This window comes from Corvus brachyrhynchos, unplaced genomic scaffold, assembly GCF_000691975.1.
Source record: "Corvus brachyrhynchos isolate BGI_N302 unplaced genomic scaffold, ASM69197v1 scaffold258, whole genome shotgun sequence".
In the NCBI taxonomy this organism is placed as follows: domain Eukaryota; kingdom Metazoa; phylum Chordata; class Aves; order Passeriformes; family Corvidae; genus Corvus; species Corvus brachyrhynchos.
This window is the reverse complement of record NW_008240122.1, coordinates 1,237,746-1,257,350: the sequence shown is the minus strand read 5'-3', so window position 1 is coordinate 1,257,350 and position 19,605 is coordinate 1,237,746. Positions and strand designations below refer to the sequence as shown.

General features: G+C 43.1%; 1 protein-coding gene across 7 annotated transcripts in view; it reads right to left on the bottom strand.

The window, feature by feature from the left end:
- Window positions 1-19,605, bottom strand: part of PKDCC (protein kinase domain containing, cytoplasmic) — a 119,358-nt gene that overhangs the window by 40,743 nt on the left and 59,010 nt on the right. For 5 of the 7 annotated variants that reach the window (XM_017744886.1, XM_017744887.1, XM_017744885.1 and 2 more), the window contains 3 exons: window positions 15,840-15,998; window positions 1,368-1,519; window positions 894-1,102 (listed from right to left, as the gene is read on the bottom strand). In XM_017744886.1, the coding sequence (XP_017600375.1) occupies window positions 894-1,022 (129 nt within the window). In that variant the 5' untranslated portion in view covers window positions 1,023-1,102; window positions 1,368-1,519; window positions 15,840-15,998. Of the gene's footprint in view, window positions 1-893; window positions 1,103-1,367; window positions 2,216-15,839; window positions 15,999-19,605 lie in introns of those variants that run through there. The other 2 variants (XM_017744889.1, XM_017744890.1) reach the window with 2 other exon arrangements.

Below are 19,605 nucleotides of genomic sequence, written 5' to 3'. Positions count from 1 at the left end.
CCCTAGAGAGCGAGACTCAGACCAATATTGTTTAATGCTTTATTAATAACCTGGGGGTGAATAGTGAAGTGGCAAAAGTTGATGTCAATAGAAAAGTACTTAGCTTAGGTCAGGAGCAACTCCAGAAGAATTTAATAAAATGGCAGGACCATATGTAGAAGTATGAGGGCAGCTTGGGAAGTGCCTTCAAAACCTACAGCAGCTCTCCTGCTCCTTCTGGCGCATGGGTGTGTCTCCACAAAGCTGGGGGTAGGTAGTCAGAGGACAGGCAGATACTTCCAAGAATCTCAAGTACTTTTTCACTCCTCTCAGCTGCTGTTTGGCTCCCTTAGTTCATTGTGCCAGGAGCAAAGACTGAGCTCCCACACAGCCCCTCTACCAGTCTCTGAGTAATATCTCCATGAGCTCCTCCAGCAATTGTTTTAAAAAGCCAGTGTGAGTTTCTGTAGCTGATCATTCCCTGAGGACATGCCAAAAACTCTGGAGGTCACCTCTCACAGGCATTTCAAAAATTACGTGTTCGTCTGATGAGCATGGTAACAAACCTCAGGTCCACTTAGTCTGAGGATGTAAGCTTCTGAGTGGTGCCTGGCACCTGGAAAAACAGAACCTGCCAGCACAGCTGGGGTGCAAATATCTATATGAGCATAGGGGTCACATTATCTGGTGCATAATGGGGTAAAGGCACAGGCAGCTGCCTGAACTACTGGATGGGTTGTTTAGGTGAGTTGTTTACTCTGTGGCTTCTTCTTCCCACTGATTTCACGTTGGCGGTGTGGCTGTGTCTTAACTGACCCGTGCTCATGTGAAATGCAGCAGCATGATCTGGCACAGGCCAGAACTCACATTGCAAGGTCTGTGTGTGAGCCTGGTTCACAGACAGATGTACTCACCAGCACCCTGCACGACGATCGATGGTACCTTCTGTCATCTCCGTGCTGCCAGTCCTCAGACCCACCTGTGTTCTGTCTCCGCAGTGCCACCCAAACACAGTGCAGGCTCTTGAAGGTAATGACATCCATGGAAATCCAAACGGCTGGTTTTCACAGGGATTTAGGATTGTTTTGTTTTTACCCAGTGGGTCATTTCCAAGGATACTGTTCTGGAAAAGAAAGCAACTCATAAAGAAAGATTTTTAAAAATCCTCTTGATATGACTTGTAAAGTATTTTGAAGTACCAGCAACAAAAGAAATTGTTTTTAAATCCCCCCTTTCATCTGATGATTTCTATTACATTAGAAATGCCCTGTGTCCCCAGCACTGGAACCCCAGAGGAGTAGCCGGGGCTCTATACTCAAGGGGAACTGGAAGGCATCACACCCCAGGTGGAAAGGGGGAAGTCCACATGCACATGGGAAGCGACTTACCTCTGATCCTGCAGCAGCCAGGAGACAACTCAAGGCTCTCCTCTCTCAGTGAATCATCAATGCCTTGTCCCCACATTTGTAGTTCAATCCAAGCTCTCCATGGCTTGTAGGCACTCTAGGGATTCTCACCTTTACTGCTTGTTCTTCATAGTCTGAAATGCAAAACCACGCACACATGCACATAACATCTGGTCAGCCTGATAAACAATAACCTAATACTTTAATGCAGGGGGTGGGCTCTTGGTGTGAATAGGCTTCATTTGTGGAGCTTTATGAATTGACATCAAATGAGGACCTGCTCAGAAGTGAAGAAACAGCTTCAGCAGCACTGTTCTAATCACTCAGCATGTGAACCAGGGATTCTGCTGAGCATCAGGCTGGAAAGGAGCAATTTTACTGGCCAGGGATGGGTGCTGTCTGTGCTGCTGAGCCTCAGGTGCAATTCTGTGTGGCCATGGCTCACGCAGTTGTTACGGGAGGCAAAATGTTCAGGCACCATCATGGTAATATTTGCAGTAACTATGATATTACACGAGCATAGTGTGCAGTCATGCAAACATGAAGGTCAGTAAATGTTTTTGGATTTATGGCTTAAAACCAGTACATTTCACCATAAGCACCGTCACTTTTCTCCATGCAAAGATAAGCTTTGGGAGCTTGTTCTGGGAATCAGGATAGGCCAGAGTCTAGGGCAACCTGTGGCCCTGGGCAGCTGCAGTGTTAAAGCACGAACGACTGAAACTCAAGTGTGTGACTTCAAACCACTGAGGCAGAGCCCTAGCATTCCTTGGAAGTGGCTGCCCTCTGCCTGCCTCACTGCCCTGGTCTGGGGGGAGGTACAGCTGCTTCCACTGTGTCTTCACCACTTATCTCTTCAGGCTCTGCTTGAGGTCTTCTTGTCTTTCCCATCTTCACCACTGAGTCTCCTTCTCCCACCACACTCCCTTTTTCCTTCATGCAGCCCCTCCAGTCATCCCTTCTGATTCTTCCTCCTGTCAACTGAGAAAATGGCAGTTTCTCAGCCTCCTCCTCCTCCTCTGCCCTTTTGCAGACTGCAATGGCTGCACACAGTGACCAAGCCACTTCTAGCAGGGCCGTACTAGTTCCTCTCCTCCTTACTCCCAGAACAATAAGCAAAGGCTGGCATTTTGTTAAACCAGGCGTAATTAATCACCACCAATGTTTTTATTTTAATTCATCTGTTTACACAGTGTTGAAGAGGTTTAGGAGCTGTGAGCTTTTATGCATGATTGTAGAAGATGGGGGCAGATGTTTTGCCGGGCCATAAAATCCTTTGCAGCAGTAGTAGCTTTTTAGAGGGCTTAAACATTTTTGGATTAAAATCAGCACAGAAATAGAAGGGTTAGACTGGAGAGGTACAGAGGAGTTTGTCTGAATGTTAGTTGTTCCAGCAGCACAGAACAATGGAAAGGAGCAGCAGCAGAGTATTTTGTACTCAGAAGATGATTTCTTGCTATCTACCAGTTCACAAAGACATGGCAAAGAGGAAGACCTAGATCTGTGTTTTATTCCTGTGCCTTTGGTATCTACCTCCAAGGATGCTGGCAAGCAGGATGATTGCAGTAGTGGTTCTTAGAGATGGGAATGCGGTACTTTCTATGAAAGAAAAGGAAAGATGTCAGTTCCCTTTACAGCCTTTCCTTTGAATAGACAAGATGTTTGAATTGTTTCTCAGAGTCACTTAAAAAAAAAAGGCATGTGAAAATGTCAGAGAATTTACTCTTTCCGTTTCCCACCCAAATACAAAATCAAATAAAAGCAAACACATGGGACACAAATACAAGAGCAGCCCCATCTGCACGTATTTGCTGTGATACGCAGGCTGTTTCCAGATGTATGGATTACATTTCATCCAACTACTGCTTAAAGCTCAGCCTTAGTGTATACATTGACCAAGTTGGAAACTTCTGGGGAAACTAAAGCACTCAGTGGTCAGGCTCCTGCCTTTGGATATAATATTGGTCACTGCATCTACTCTGTGACCCTTTTGCATCTCTTCATTCCAATTAGACCATTTTCAAGCCTGATGAAGTATAAATTAAAAGTCCCTGGTGTGTAATTAAAAATGAAAAATAAATTATGTGGGGGTTTTTTTGTCTTTTGCCTGAATATTTTTAAACCAACTGTTGGCATAGTTTAGGGAACATATAGCCCTGTTAGCATGTGCAGTGGAGTACACTCACATGAACACTGCATCATTGATAAAAACCAATTGCATCATGTTAAACAACTTCACAAACAGTTTGGGATTTTTGTACACCATGTGGGGAATACCACACAAAACGACTTTTCTAGTTGCATACTTGTGTGTGTGGTTGGACCCTGGATGGGAATTTCTCAGACATAAGTATGCCTTCAGTAATAGTGAGTATATGGGTAAGGGGATCACCTGTGCAGACCTGATGCCCGAGGCTGTAATTATTACTGCCTAACTTGGTGCTTAGTGGTTTTGGTCCTGGTTCCAATCCTGGTGGTTAGGATTGCCCTGCAGTCCAGGAGACCTACATATCTGAGTCCCAGAGGGACCAGAGTTCATCCCTTGTCCCTCATCTCTTACAGGAGTACTCTGGCAGGAGACTACATGATAGGTTTCCCTCCACCATGAATACTCATAGAAGGCTGAGTATTAAAAACTATTACAGAAGTTATTCTGTACTGCAGTGGTTTTTATCAGCTGCTGCATAAAAGCATTGAGTCAGTCCCTGCTTCAAATGTGAATGAAGGAAACACACAGCACACACATTTCCAGCAGCTGGGGCAGGTTTAACAACACAGAAGGTGGATTTAAAGCCCATTTTTCTGGTGTCAGCTTTAGGAGAGTTAATGCACTGACTCACAGATGGGAGGAGATGCCCAGTGGGTTTCTTCCAGGCCAAGCCAAGCCCTGAATTGACTGCAGAGTCAGGATGTTCACACCTGCATGGCTCAGCACATGGCCACGGGAACAGGAGCACCCTGCTGCCTTGACTGGTGGAGACTGACCTGCCAACAGGGATTGGGCACCCCTGGGTCAAGGGTTAAAGGGATTTCTGAGGATTCTTCAGGTTATGTACTGTTATTTAGGGGAAAAAATACCCCCCCCCAAAAAAAAAAAAATTAAAATTGTTTTAATCCTCAAATCTAGGTTAATTCTGGACCCACCTCTCTGTCTAGCAAAATCACATTGATCTCGACTGCTTTGACAGAAATGCTGATAATTTTATATTCTTTGAGCACCCCAATGGGTTGAAAATATTCCTGAGAGATTATTAGGCTCTCAGCTACTGCTCCAATTCACAGAAATTAAACCTTCCATCATCTGGTTTTTATATTTGGAAAATGTCAGCTATACTTCCTATCACGTATATTGTTGCTTCAATGCACTGAGCCTTCTGTGAATTTCAAAACACATAACTCAGCTCTCAAGCATTTCTTTTGTAAATATTGATAATGGTTTCAAGTTCTTTATTAAATAACTTTTTAATGAGTTTGAGGACAAAGAACTATTTTTTCACAGTCTCACAAAGATAAGAATCATAACATATCTTTCTGTACCATGGAACACATGGTCCTCAATACCTCATTGTGCAGCATAGGCTTTCCTCATTTTAAAAAAGTTTACTTAAACAAAAAAAGCCTCAAAATTATGAGAAATAAAACCTAAGCAGGCCATACTAAAATGTCCAAAATTGCATGCAAATGCTATGTGACAGCTTTGCAGGAAGGTGTGTGCTGACACTGGAGCAGCCTAAGAAAGCTCCACGTAGTCCAACAGCAAGAAGAGCTACAAAATGCCACATCACTGCTTAATAAGAGTCAATGTATAGAACTCTCCTTGCTCAGCATTATTTATTGCCTGTGTTTTTACCAGAAAGGATCCCTGTGTATATGCTTAGGATCGAAGACAATAAAATATTATGATGAGGTTCACCAGGGGTAGTTTCCAGAGGGAGGTTTTTTATCAGTTTACAGGCACGGTCAAAGTCCTGCAGCAGGGCTGCTCTTTGGAGCTGGCTGTAAACAATTTACATGGGAAGGTAATAGGAAATCTTTAGGGTGCCTTGGAAAATATTAAGTTATAGAAATTCTGACCTCTGTCTTCTAGACCTGGCCCAGAGAACTGATGTTTACTAGCAAGTACGTGGCTGTCTAGGAAACTGCACACTGTCGGTGAAAGCAGGGTTATTTTTTAAATACATTTCAATTAAAAGTTGGACTGGGTAGCAGTATACTAAATCAAATATGCTGTACAACTAATTTTCTCTATAAAAAGCCAAATGTTTACCTTTGAACTTAAAAATGTTGCCTTCAGGCAAATCGTGTTCCAGCCAGCTGTAGTTTAAATGCCTGATGCAGGTTCTGTAGCTTGCTTCTTCATTCAACACTCAAAATCATTCATGTTTGCTAAGTGGAATTAAAAGCCAGCTAGGAACAGATTACTGGTCCCCTGATATTAGCCTTTCTTCTCATACATTCCCTTGAAGACTTTCAGGTCTAATAATAACATTTTCTTGTGCTGGTCCTATTGATGCCTTGAAAATGACGACCCACTTCAAATGTAAATACCTGGTTTTATTTGCATGTTTATTCAAGGAAATTTGTATTGAATCACTTGGCTGTGACTGAAAACAGACATCAAGAGACAAACAAGAAAGTTTAGGTGATTTTAGATGGTGTTTTAGGCCCAGCCCATGGCTGGACATGTTGTCAAAATTGTGCTTTCCCAGCAGGCTAACATCTCAGGCTCTCCAGTCTCCACCTGATCAATTGTTCATGTTAAAATTAGATACAAAGACATGCATTGGCACTGGTGGTTGGGGTTTTTGGGTTTGTTTCTTTTTCTTCCGGCAGTCAGGATGACAACAAAGCCACAGGACATCTGTATTGAACATGAAACCAAACAAGAAGAACTGGGAAAGGAGCCGTTGTTGATTACCAGCTAGCAGGTTCTTATTTGCATCTATTATTTTAATGATATTGAGATGTGCCTGAAGTGTTTAGGACATGTTAGGGCACCAAGAGTGTTCCAAGGGTATCTATTCAGCCGTTTCCAGTTAAGAACTCCGTATTACTGAGTTGTGAGTCAGAAGAACCATTCAATCTTCCATCTTTGTCATTGTGCCAACACACAGGAAATGACCTCTTCCTAAAAGCTGAGCACCTGCAACTCTCATTAAGATCGGTCTAATGTCACCCATTGCTTTTGAGACTGCAAAAAGGGCCTCTTAAAATCTACCTGCTTCAAATTCCCTGAGGATTTATTGGCTCAGAGCACAGATTACTTGTCTTGGTATCAGGGATTTCCTTTCTTTTGAACAGGAACATAAAAACTCAAAGAAAGCCTAAACTCAAGTAACGTGAAAATATTGTGTTTGATTCCAACCCATATATTCAAAGTTACAGATGAATGTCTGACTTTAACTTGAAATTTGATGCCTTGAGTCTGCACATGATCTTGTGGCGTATAAAATGTTTGGAAGCCTTTGAAAAAATGGAAATATTCTTGGCTTTGGTTGCACTCTTATTATTATGCTTTCTTTAATGCATTTATAGTTGGCTCAATAGATCTCTACATATATCAAACTTGGGTAACAAGTTTCAGGACTCATGGAATCTGTGTTGTTCCTGGTTGTAATGGCAGCACACAGTTGAGTCTGTTGTGCACTTTACACATGTTGTGTCTTTAGGTGAGAGGGTCCACACACACCAATGGTATAGTCCAAAAGCTTGATCCAAATCTTCCTGAAACATACAGCATGGAAGTTTATTTCACTGATATGCAGAGCTAAAAGTTTGAAACACTGAGCTCTCCTTTCTTAAGAGGTGAGCAGTAAATTACAGGCACCTGCAACTTTACACTAACCTGAAATTGCCCTACTTTTGCCCTTTTAAATTCAGACAAAACAATAAAATTTAATGTATACATGCACTTACTGCATTAAAATTAATGGCTTCATTTCCAGACTGATTACTGACTATGAGCTTAAATGAAATTAGTTCTCTTAAAAGATGACTAAGTATCCTTAGCAGTGAATACTGGTTCTTAGACACAGTTAAAATGTACCATAGAGGGAAATGAAATTTTCATGCTCAACGTGCTCAAATGCTTTAGTGATCTCAGGGTTTTTTGATATGTTCTGACAAGAAATAATCTCTGAGCCCCATTCAACAGCTCACTCAAGTCAAAGTTAAAAGGGAAAATATATCAGTCATCTTGAAAGGTTTAAATGTAATCCCTTCTAATGAATATTTTTTTTCCATTGCTGTATGTTCACTTATAACCCTATCAGAAGCCTTCTGTAAGAGCACCTGAGCAACTTCAAACATGGCTTCTTTTAAAGAAGAGATCGTACATTCATCAAGCATGTTCAGCAATGTTCTCCCAGGGGCGACTTTTGTGTTATGAGAGTAAAACTTTTAAGCACATAATTAATTAGCAGTCAGAGCTAGCTGAATGTGAATGGGCATGAAGAGCTTGCAGACAGAGCAGTCACGTAGTTGCAGTCCCTGCAAACTTGCAGTTCTCTTCAGCCAGATGCTGCATGACTCCAAGAAGGATACAGTCCCTATCCCACAAGTATTGGAAGGAAAGTCTGTGCCATTCTGTGAAGTGATCTTCAAGGATTTTAAGCAATCCAGAAGCTGATGTTATTACCCATACGAATACTGATCAGTGGTTCACTCTTCAATCAGCTGACTTGAAAGGCATGGAATTGCTCCAAGGCTGGAGTATGAATCAAGAGGAATTAGCGTGTTCTCAGATAAGGCTTTCATAGATGGGAAATGATATCTGAACTAGGAGATGACTGGAAAACATAGTGTGATCTCCCTGGGACCTCATAAGCTCTGAAGCCAAGGCTGGTCCCACTGAATGTTGTGTGTGCTCACAGCCCTGTTCAAAAGCTGGCAAAGTATTATCTCCACAGCTGGTCATGGTGGGCAGCTGATGATGGCAATGTTTTTGTGTGGGGACTGTTACACTTGCAGCACTTTCTACTACAGTAATCTTTGCTCAGAGTTGCAGCCATTACACGTGCTTTTAACAGAGGAGCAAAGTTGTGAAGTGTGAGTTGTGTATCCAGCTTTGGAGATATATCAGGAATACAGGGGCTCTCCCTGAGTATCTTCTGTCTACCATATTGACAGGCATACATGCAGGCTACATACTTGGCAATCAACATCTAGCAGCTTTTGCAAGCTTAGCTATCAACATCTGGAAAGTTGGCAGAACCAAGCCTGGGATTTGGATTACAGTTTTTTCACAAGGTGTGCAATTGTCCTGGCAAATAAAGCCCTTAAGCCCCATAAGGAGCTTTAGAGTATGCAATTACTTTAAAGGACGACCATTTAAAGGACACTGAAAGCCTCACAAACTTTTACAGCTTTTGTGGCAAGACCTTCTGACTCTTAATTGCCAAACTCAATCCAATAATAACCATTTGTCTCCTGAGGGGAAAAATGCCCTGGTGGGTGTTTCTAATCCTACACATAGTTCAGCAGCTGGGGATCTACAGGTGGAATAGTACAGGTATTTCCTTAATTCCTTCTATTAGTTACCCGTCAGGGAAAAAACCTAGTTGTATACGTAACCCAATGTTCCCTTTCTTCTCTCCCTGAATATGAGCTCTGCAGTGCTGCTAGGGAACAGAAGCATCTTTATGTTATATTGCAACAATGGACCAAAGGACATACACCAGAATCTGATTACCATATGTGAGAAAGGCAGCCTTGTATCTAGGAGCCAGGGGGAAGAAGTCCTTCTGTAAGATGTTTTCTCATGGAAAAGATTTTAAAAATAATGCTGTTGAGCAGCTAATGCCATATTTACTTTCCTGTTTTTGTTTTAACACAGACTGTCTTACGTAAAAGGAGACTCCACCACACTCAGCCAGCACTTCTCGCCTGAGGCAATGAACGTAGCTATTTCATCTATCAGTTACACCAAACCACAGCATGCTTTTCTAAGCTTAGCTTGATATTGTCTCTCAGTCTGCAGAATAACTCAGGGCAATGGAACAGTTACTGGCACTGTAAATGTTTTCAGACACTGAAGCTAGTAATACGCAACCTTATTTGAATTAAATTACCTCTTTAAGAGAGTCTGAAACCGGATGACTTCATATAATTCATTATGTTTAAGAAGGCAGCTTAGTGTGGCAAGTTAAAACCCATTAAATTGCTCTGTAGTTTTCTTGGCTGTGGCTGTTCTTCTTAAGTGAAAGTAATTAAACATAAATATTTACTAATATCCCAGGCTGTGAAACTCTATAGCAAGAGGAACAAGGAGAACCAACCCAGTGCTGGCTTCGTGCATTAATACCCCACGCTGGCTGAAACATGCTTGCTGGCTTTTCCACAAACAGGGCTGGCTGATGTGGAGCTCTGATGGAGAAATTGGAAGCTGAGCAGATGAATTCATTTAAACAAGAGGAGGAAACCACTACTCGGATGTGATCTCTCTTTTATATGCAGGATTCATGCAATGGGCAGTAAGATATCACAAGTAAATTGGAATTTTCCCAGCTGATCCTGGACAAAGACCTGTTCCAAAAACCTTTTGTCAATGGAAAAAACTCCACCAAGCTGCATCAAGGCAGCATGTCTGTAAGCTCTGTGAATGAGCACAGGTGAGCCCAGCCACTGAGGCAGCGATTTCTTCTCCTGCCTCAGCCACCCTACTTCACTGCTGCTCTCCCCACCAGCACGAGCGTCGGTGAGGCCGCACAGAGAACCAACACCGGCAAATACCAACCAGGGCTGGCAGCCCCAGCTTAGCCCAAAGTTTCTGCAAGTCAAAAGGTCCCCCTTGCCAGGCTACTGTGAAGTTGGTGAGATGGCAGACACTAGTAGAGGCAGCAAACTCTTGTTAGTCTGGATAATACAAACTCCCAATGTGTATGTTCTTGGGGGACCTGTTGGGACACCAACAAATGGGTCCCGACTGGCCCAGTGTGCCCAGTGAACGTCTCAGAGTTAATACTCCATCTGAGACCTCTTCAGGTCTGACTTTTCAGAGACAGGCATAGAGGATTTAGCCTTGAAATGGCACTCTCTACTCTCTCTTTATACCCCATTTGAAACTAAGGGGCCTCTTGGAACTTTTTAGAACTCAAGGGTAGCACAATAAAGCAGACTGAAATTAGTTCCATTACTTATTGAAAGTTGATCTATGGACAGATTTTTGCCCTTTCTGCACAGACTGGGTCCACTTCATGCTTATGTTATGACCTCTCTTCGCCAGCATCTGATAAAAGAATTCTCATAAAAGACCCAAGTCCTCCTACACTGTCAGAAAAGTATGAACCTGCTTAGCTTGAAGAAGATATCAATTGCTGACCCAGGGGCACTACTCCCAAAGTGAGGTACTTCACCTGGCACTGGGAAAAAGAGCAACAAAACCCTAAAGCAGGCGGTGATTAGGGTCAGCCTTATGCCCCATCCTCCACCCTCTCCGTCCGCGCTGCTTTCTCTCGCACGCGCGTGGCAGGACATGAGGGCAGTCGGTGTCTCACAGCATCAGGCTGGGCCAGCACAGCCTTTGCAGAGCAGGGAAGGCAGGAGGCCTTCCCAGCCCTGAGGGTGAGTACTGAACCCTCTGGCCCCAACACACCACTTCCATCACTCAATTTGTCTGCTTAAATACCCCAGAACCACAGTGGCACCCTTTAACTAAGGGCCAGTCAAGCAACATTATTAAAAATATAATGAAGATTTAAACCCAAGCAGCTCAGCTGGAACAGGTGTCAGGCAGAAGAAAGCTTGAATCATGTGGCAGGGGAGGTTTATTAGCACACTCTTAGGTTGAGCATTTACCCAGAAATCTTGTTACTTCATGTTTACTACTGCTGATGCAGCTGTGCCTTTTAAGGTGAGTGAGGAACACGGAGTTGTTGCATTTGTGTTTGCCATCCACATCCACCCAGAAGGAACTGTGGAAGGTTTGCCTGGCAGGGTGTTCAGGATGTTCCTCTTCTGAGGCAGAGAAGAGGATTAGACCAAGAATAACAAATTTGTGGAGTGATGTTTTTTTGTGTCCTGTGAAGTAACAGCCCCGAAAACTCTCTCCCCTGCCCAGCAAGCAGATGTCCCATGAGGAGTGATGCAGCACTCTTTTACTCCTCTCTGCCGATGCCTCAGAAGACACACTATGAGGGTCCAGGTCACCCCTGAACCAGTGTTTCTTTACATCCCCTGCCAAGCAGGGTGGCAGTTCACACAAAGCATGCTCTTAAGGCACATGATGTATTTCAGTCATGTTTAAGTCCAAAACCCTCTGCCAAGAACAAGCTTGTTAAAAGCTGCTTTAGTCAAAAAGATGAAATACTAAGCTGCCTGCCTTTACAAGACAATCGCTCATAGGAGCTGAAATTCAGACATTATCCTTTGGAATAAGCTGGCTGGGTCATTTCAGTCTTTTGCGGGTATAAAGCACAAAGAAACTGCCAAAACAACTTTAAAAAAATGAGTTCTATACGTGGCTGGGAAGCAATCTGTATGTTCTGCTGGAAGAGGCTGGCCCACACATGCTGGGCACATGCAGATCCAAGCCTTCCTCCTCCTTGTGCTGGAGTGCTGTGGGCCTTGGCTCCTGATGGGCAGAGCATCATTTAGCACAGGGCTCCTGTGCTCCTTGGCAGCACTGCAGCAGTGGCCTAACTTTTCTGCTAGTAAAGGCCAATGGTAAAAGGGAATAACTGACATTTGCTAAGGCTCTTGGGTATATAGGAAGAAAACCAGTTTAAACTGTATTTAGTGAAAAAACAAGCTCTTATCTGATTTGCAAGTCAGTCAGCCAGAGCATCTTCCAGTCCTATTATCCCAGGCTGAATTTTTGTCAGGTTTTCATCACCAGTTCAGTAGCATTTGATCAAACTGACACATGCAAGTCAAACTGCAAAAATAGTTCAGGTCCAAAAGTGGTAATTCAGTAGATGGCATGCTTCCATCCAAATAAATACAAGTAAATATATATCAAGAGCAGGCTAAGTGCTTTTATTTGAAATCTGGAAGGCAGCTTTCAAGTCTGAGAACACAGTCATCTCCTTTCAGCCTTTGGCACACAAAGGACTCCTGGAGTCTGAGATGCTTCATGGAACCATGGAATTGCTAAGGTTGGAAAAGACCTCCAAAACTGAGTCCAGCCCTTAATCCAGCACTGCTAAGTCCACCACTAAACCATGTCCCTAAGTGCAACATCTACATGTCTTTTACATTCCTTCAGAGATGATGACTCCACCATTTCCCTGGGCAGCCTGTTCCAATCACTGAAAACCCGTTTGGTGAAGAAAATTTCCCTAATATCCAGCTTAAACCTCCTTGGCACAACATGAGGCCATTTCCTCTGGTTCTATCACTTGTTACCTGGGGGAGGAGACTGACCCCCACCTCACTACAGCAGAGTGTGGTATTGCTGAGCCAGTCCTGGCTGGCTGCGTGCTGGTGGCCCTGAGAGCAATTGCCATAGCAGTGCTGGACAGAACAGAGATAAAATCTCTGCTAGGCCTGGGAAAGCATTCATGCTTTTATGTCCCAGGCAAATCTGGTTCCCAGTGCAGCCTAACAGAGAGTGAACTGCTTTTTTTGCTCGTTTTCTTATCCAAAGGGTCTAACAAACCCACGGTAGATGTTGTAGCAAATCTGACGCGAAAATGCGATAATTTCTGTACCTTCAGGGATTCTTCTACAAATTTATCTTTTTATTCTAATTGCTGTGGGTATTTCAGTCCACAGTGTAATTCAACTGAGCAAATCAAGGAGAAAGCTGAAAAGGATAAAAGTTTCTTTCCATTGCATTTAATTGGGAGTTTCCCCACAACCTGTGTGGCAGTAATAGGCTTAGAGTCTTATTTGTACAGTAATGCTTGATTTCCTTGTTTCTCCCCTTCTTCCTTTCTCTTCCCATGGTGGCACATTATTGTTTCAAACCACTGATCTTTGCTGTGGTCTCTTGTTTCCCACAACTTGCATTGCTGGGATGTTTACTTCCTGGATTTAATTCTAATTTAGCTACTACACTAATCCATAAATAAATCTTTTTCAGTTCAACTCGTTCCCTTAGCCCTATACACCACTGTTTACACTAATTTAAATAGGCAGGATATTAGATTAAAGTTAATTGAGGGAGTCAACACACTAATTCAGTTTCTACAGGTTTGCACCCCTGAAGAAAATATTAAGAGCAGCCATATAAATTTCCATTTCTCATAGTCAGAGTGAGGGAGAATACATTTGAAGGGTAGCCCACTATTAGGTTTTAGAAACCCAAGTCATAAGTTTCTCAAATAGTCAAACATAATGTAAGACAACACAGGCAGTTAAGCTTAATTCTCTTGCTTTCCCACTCTAAGACTCAGGAAAGCTGTCTGAACATAGTTGGAGAAATTACAGGTTTCCATGAGAGCAAAACACAACATATTATCCAAGTGTAACAATCCGCACAGTACTTCCAAACAGTACAACTAAAAATAAAAAAGGAAAATAATTCTCAACAACTTGAACTAAATGCTTTGAATGTTGTTTTTTAAAGATACAAGGCTGAATTTTTAAAACAGCTCATCTAGTAGTTCAATTTCCAGCTGCCAAGTTATTTAGACTGTTAGTGTAAACTTTCACCTATGACCATGCACACATATAATTTAAAGTACATAAGAATTTTTCTAAAAGCCACTAAACTAGTGTTTAGTGATATCTAAACAATAAAAACATCATCAGATTAATATAGGAAAAAAACCCTCAAAACAACAACAAATACCACCACCAAAACATTTGAAAAAATTATGTTCCACAGGCTTTTTTCATCTGAAGATTACCTGTGCTCTGTGTGGGCTGCAAGTTCTAGGTATTTTCTTGCACTGTGAGGGCACAGAAGACTATGACAAGGATATGGATGCTGGTGGGTATTTTTTTGTGATTTAACTCTGGCACTGAGATGGCAGCTTCCTGCAATAATTTCATTATGTTCTGTATTGCACTGGTGCATAAGACTAACTCCAGCTGTGTATTTAATTTCTGTTTTTATGAGTTACAAGAAAACATAGCAATGGAAAGAGTACAGAGCTACACATAAAACACAGATCAATACCTGTGAAATGTCTCCTTTTGTAAAATGAAAATCCACTTTTGACTACAACAGCCTGGAGCTCCCAGAGCTGAAAGCCACATGGAGTCACACCCCTCTCCTTTTAAACTGCTACCACCTACCTTTCTTTCATGTCTCCCTGTAAAGCTGACTTACACCAATTAATAATGTGACCCAGGATGAAAGTCAGCAGTCAGTGTCAGGAAATCAAATTCTGAACTCCTATCAATCGCTTGCCCATAGCCCAGGAACATATTTATGTAATAAATCCACTCACTGTACTACGTCAAATCCTGTTAAACCCCAAATGCTCTGGGGCAGAAGTTGTAGCTTTTCCCTGCCAGGTAGGTGTTTACGAGCCTGGTAGCACCAGAAGCGTTTCTGGAGCCCACAAACATAATTTAGCTGCAGTAATGTGAAATTACTGAGCCTGTCTCGTGCCGACATGTGTTACACGCAATTGTAAAAAGGGAAAAAAGTTTAACAGCTTAGCCACAAAGGAATGTTTATATCTGATTACATTAATTGCTAATTTAATGGTAGTTAATCAGTGGTATGTAATACAAGCCGAGCAGCCCAATGGATTTATTGATGAATGGCATTTAAAGTTGTTGCTGGAAAACCAGTGCAGCAGTTGGATTACACAAGCAGGCACAGAGCCCTATCAAGCAGCAGTGCCTTTGCTAAAGGCAAAGTTCTGCTTCAGCCTACAGTGCTTCAAATCCTGAGTTACCCCAAACTCTCTGAATAATGGGGCAGCAAGAAAGCTCAGGCCCATTCCTGCACAGCACAGAGGAGATCCCCTGGGGTCAGTACCAGTGAGTGCCACACTGCTGAGATGAGCTCTGAATTTCAGGGAAAAGCAGGGACCCTCCACAAGCCTGTGTGCTGCTCCTGCCTGCCTTCTACCACCGGGACAAACATCACCAGGCCTACAATTTGAACCCCCTTAAAAACTGGAGTGGGATTTTTACTCTGTGCTCCACACAGCTATAAGTCTACAAGCTACAAGGAGCACACCTCTTCCCCACTGATGGCAGCAGGGCTTGAGAGATGGATGCAGCCCCAGTGCAAATGCAGCATCACCTCCCAGTGTGTGAGCCTGCCTGTTCCTGGGCTGAGGGGGTTCAGTTAGGGGCAAGGGAAAGAAAGGTACAGTTGCCTTATCCCCTATGGCAAGTATTGGTTTGCCTGGATGCACACTCTTCAGCCCTCCAAACCTCACCCATACAGCTTCCACGTACCATGGAGCTCGTTTTCCTTAGCATGAAATATGAGCAAAGAGAGTCTGTGAAGCAGTGCTGGAAGCAGATTCTCATAGAGCGCATCTATGCCCAAGATTAAAAAGCAGAGAAAAACTTTTAAAGAAGATCAGACTGAAGCTTTTTACTCACAGAGGCTTCTTGGAGAGGCTGCTGCTCCCTGCTCTCCCCAGAGTGCTGCAGCATCCAGACATCCATCCTCAGCCTCCTGACCCTTTGGACAGCTGAAATCATCGTGAATTTTTACTCCTGACTTGGTTGGGATGAGGCCAGCTGCCAAGTGAAAAGCATCTGTAAAGGAGTAAAAAGTTGGAAATTATGTCAGTTATTTATTAATGGGAGGCAGTTTACTGAATGCTGCCAAAATTTAAGAGCTTCTGTTTGTCTGCAAGCTTCAGTTCCTTCTTGTGCAACTGTCAGGAATATGTCCAACATTGCCTATTTCATGAGCAACCTCCTTTTATCATTTAACTGGAAGATTTCAAAGATACAAGATGGTGAGTTTTCAGACTATTAGCAATGACCACAAGAAGAGTAGGTAAAGAAAAACTATTTTACTTGGAGAGATCTGCCAAATAAGGTGCCTTTTCACCCATCACTATAGTAATGGGGCATTGGAGGAAGGCATGCTTGAAACATAAAACCTCATCACAGCCTTGATATTGTATTAAATTCATCCTGAGAGTATTACTGCAGGAAAAGCAGAAAAACTAGCATGGCAATAACTTCTTGTTCAGAATTAAGTGTGAGCCAACCCTCAGAGGAGACAGTCCATTAAATCATCTCTCAGCTCAAGGGGAGGCATGGGGAGCCTCAACAGGCTTCCAGTTCCTGATGGAAATAGTAAGTGATGCTAAACCAGTTGCACCCTCCTGCAGCTATTTATTTATTTATTAATAAAATCTGGCTTAACATTATAACTCATGGAAATTCTGCATGCATCCTCACAAAACTCAGTTGCTGTTACCCTCCTTGGCAGCCCTGATGAGACTGGTGCATGTGGGACATGTGCACTTCCAAAGGACTGGGAGAGGCAGGATGAAAATCCCCTTCCTTCTTAGGCACTGAGAAGCCAGATATGTAATCCACTACACATCTACGCGTCCTCTGTAATCAATAGCCCACAGATGAGGTGGGATGAGACCCTGGTCATGTGCTCTTTCCTTATTTCTGGATTTAGTTGGAAGAATCACCCATGGGAAATTCTCTTCACCAGCTGTTAAGGGCCCAGACCTGACTAGCAGGAGGTGACACCATTCCCTTTTGGGTGGGTATCACTCAACCTTATGCCCTTTCTCATTGTGTTCTTCCTGAGGGCCACAGCTGGGAAAGCACACAGGCAGCCACAGGCCCCGAATCAAAAGGAAGTCAAAATGCATTTGGAGTTAAATGTCAAATGAGAGCAAAACTGCTGAGGTGTGCAAAAAAATGCACATCAAGCTTGCATTTCCCAGAAATAAAGAGATATTTCTCATCTTCCAGGATCCACACATAGCACGGAATTAAGGTCCCCAGCAGCATTGGACAGTAAGCATCTCTCTTAACAAGTTTACTCGGACCAGCAAGATAAGCAAGTTAAGGATGGGCTTTCCCCCTTGTCTTCCCTCCAACTGACAGCACCCTTCCTCGGAAAGTGCAGGAGCAGAGGGGGAATGTCATAGTGTTCTGTGGGGAGCTGGGGCTCAAGAAAGAGAAACACTGAATAATTTAGGTGGGAAAAGACCTTTAAGATCACCAAGTTCAACATCCTTAATTTTGGGTGAATCCCAGAGGGATGCACTCTGGCAGCTCACATCAGCGGAGCGTTGCTGAAAGCAGCAGGACATAAACCTACCTTGTCCCACAGCCTGACAGGACCCCACTGATCTGTAGCCAAGAAGCTTTTTAGTAGCATTGCCAATGTTTATCATTAACGTGAAAGGTACAAACAGCATTGCTCACCCAGGACAGGAGAACCGAGTTCTGTACATAGCTCTGGCAGAGCAGCCCATGAAGTCATTCGGAAGAGAAACATTCAAATTAAACATAGGAGGCTTTGCATTTGTGGAGCTGGAACCAGCTACACTGTGAGCAAAGTACACTGCAAACCTGTGTGTGCAACTGCACCGAGTGCTTACAAATGTGTGTTCTGTGACCCTATAGATGGAGACAAACATCAACTGGGACCTTTTACTTTCTTCTTGGCTCTTCCCCTTCATTTGCCATTCTTGATGTGCTGATCTTATTCCCAGCACTGGATATTTTTGAAAAGAACACTTGGTGTTGATGGTGCTGGTCACTTCAGAGGCAAGAAGGAATACTCCATACCTAGGAGGGTTTGTCGCTTGCTGATTTCCAGAGCTGATTTTCTATTTCTTTCCAGCTCTGCACATACAAAAAGCAGCAGTGCTAGGCACAGACCATGCTGTGGAATTTGTTGCTGGTCCGGTATAAACAGCCTGTCCTGTGTATTGACCTAATGTAAACAGCCAGTAGCCTGTATAAACAACCAGCAGTTGAGCTCAGGCTAAACGAAACCCCAAAGTATGTTTGAGCAGCAAGAAATCAAATGTCAATACATATATTTCCAACTTGCAAGCTGTTGTTCTCTGCTTGCCAGAGAGAATTATCTTTTTTGAAAATTTCTTGGAAGTTTGGCATTGTGTTGTTTGTTTCTCCAGAAAACAGGGTTACCAGGAGGACATTGCAGCTGTCCCACAGTCCTGTGCCCTTGGCTGAGCTTCTCTGAAAATGGGGCTTCCAGGGGATGAAGAAACACAGCAACACCAGACAAAGGAGCCTCAGGGGGAGCAGATACAACCCCAACATCCCAAAGGAAATTCTGCAAATTTCAGAACTTCCCCTTGGAAAAAGCTAAGACAAAATTATTTGTTAGACCATATTTGCATACATGAGTATCCATATAGTCATCTTGAAGAGCAAGACCGTTGAAAAGTTGTCTTATTTCTGAGAAAACTCCTCTTTCTTCAGGGTAAAAAATTATCAGAAAGCAGCATCCATTCCAGAATTCTGCCCACTTCTTTTTTACCTCATTTGTGAGGTACAAATCTCTTTGAAAATCCCAACCATTCTTACAGACATATAGGAAATACTCTTTAAAATTCAATTCAGAGATTAACCTTTACTCTCAATTTGACCACAAGAGTATTTTGCTGCTTTTCTCAGAGGGAAATATTGGACTGAGCTGAAATGAAATGGAAAGGGTGAAAGAGAAGGGAGGGGGTGAAAAGGGTAAACAGAGCGGAAAGGGGGACCCTCATATAGATATACTTAGTAACGGCAGGGCAAAAAAAATAAATAGGTGCAGTTATTTCGTGTGGCTGAGAGAAACTACAGAAAGAAAGCAAGCCTTTTATCTTGAAATAATCCATCTGACTTCAGCCCACCTTGGCAGATAGCTGTTTGCTCTCCAAGGAGAAAGGAACCAGATGGTTCTCATATTTCTAATGGCTGCGTATCTACATGACAAACACCATCTCGGAGGTTAGCAGTAAGTGCTGGAAGCTTCATCGAGTGTGTGAGAGGAGCAAATGATTAAGAGAACATCAAAACTGTCTTGTCTTTTTTTTTTCCCCTTCTGTGGTTTTTTGAGGGGTTTTGTTGGGTTTCTGTTGCTTAGTTGTTTTTTTTCCCCCTCCCCTAAACTAGTCCAGAATGGGAAGCAGCCTCCCAGCAAGGGCTGCACATCAGACACCCAGGCTGCATCTGCACCTTCACGGAGTGGATGGTGGACTCTGGTTTTATGTCATTTAGCACTTTCCACCAACCGGATTCATTGCAAATGTACAGAGATGGTCCAAAGACAAGCAGTCCGCTGCAACCATGTCCCTTGCAAGACTGTTGACTTTTTGCATCCATACCAAGAGCGAGAAATCAAGCAGAACTCAGCCTGAGGTGA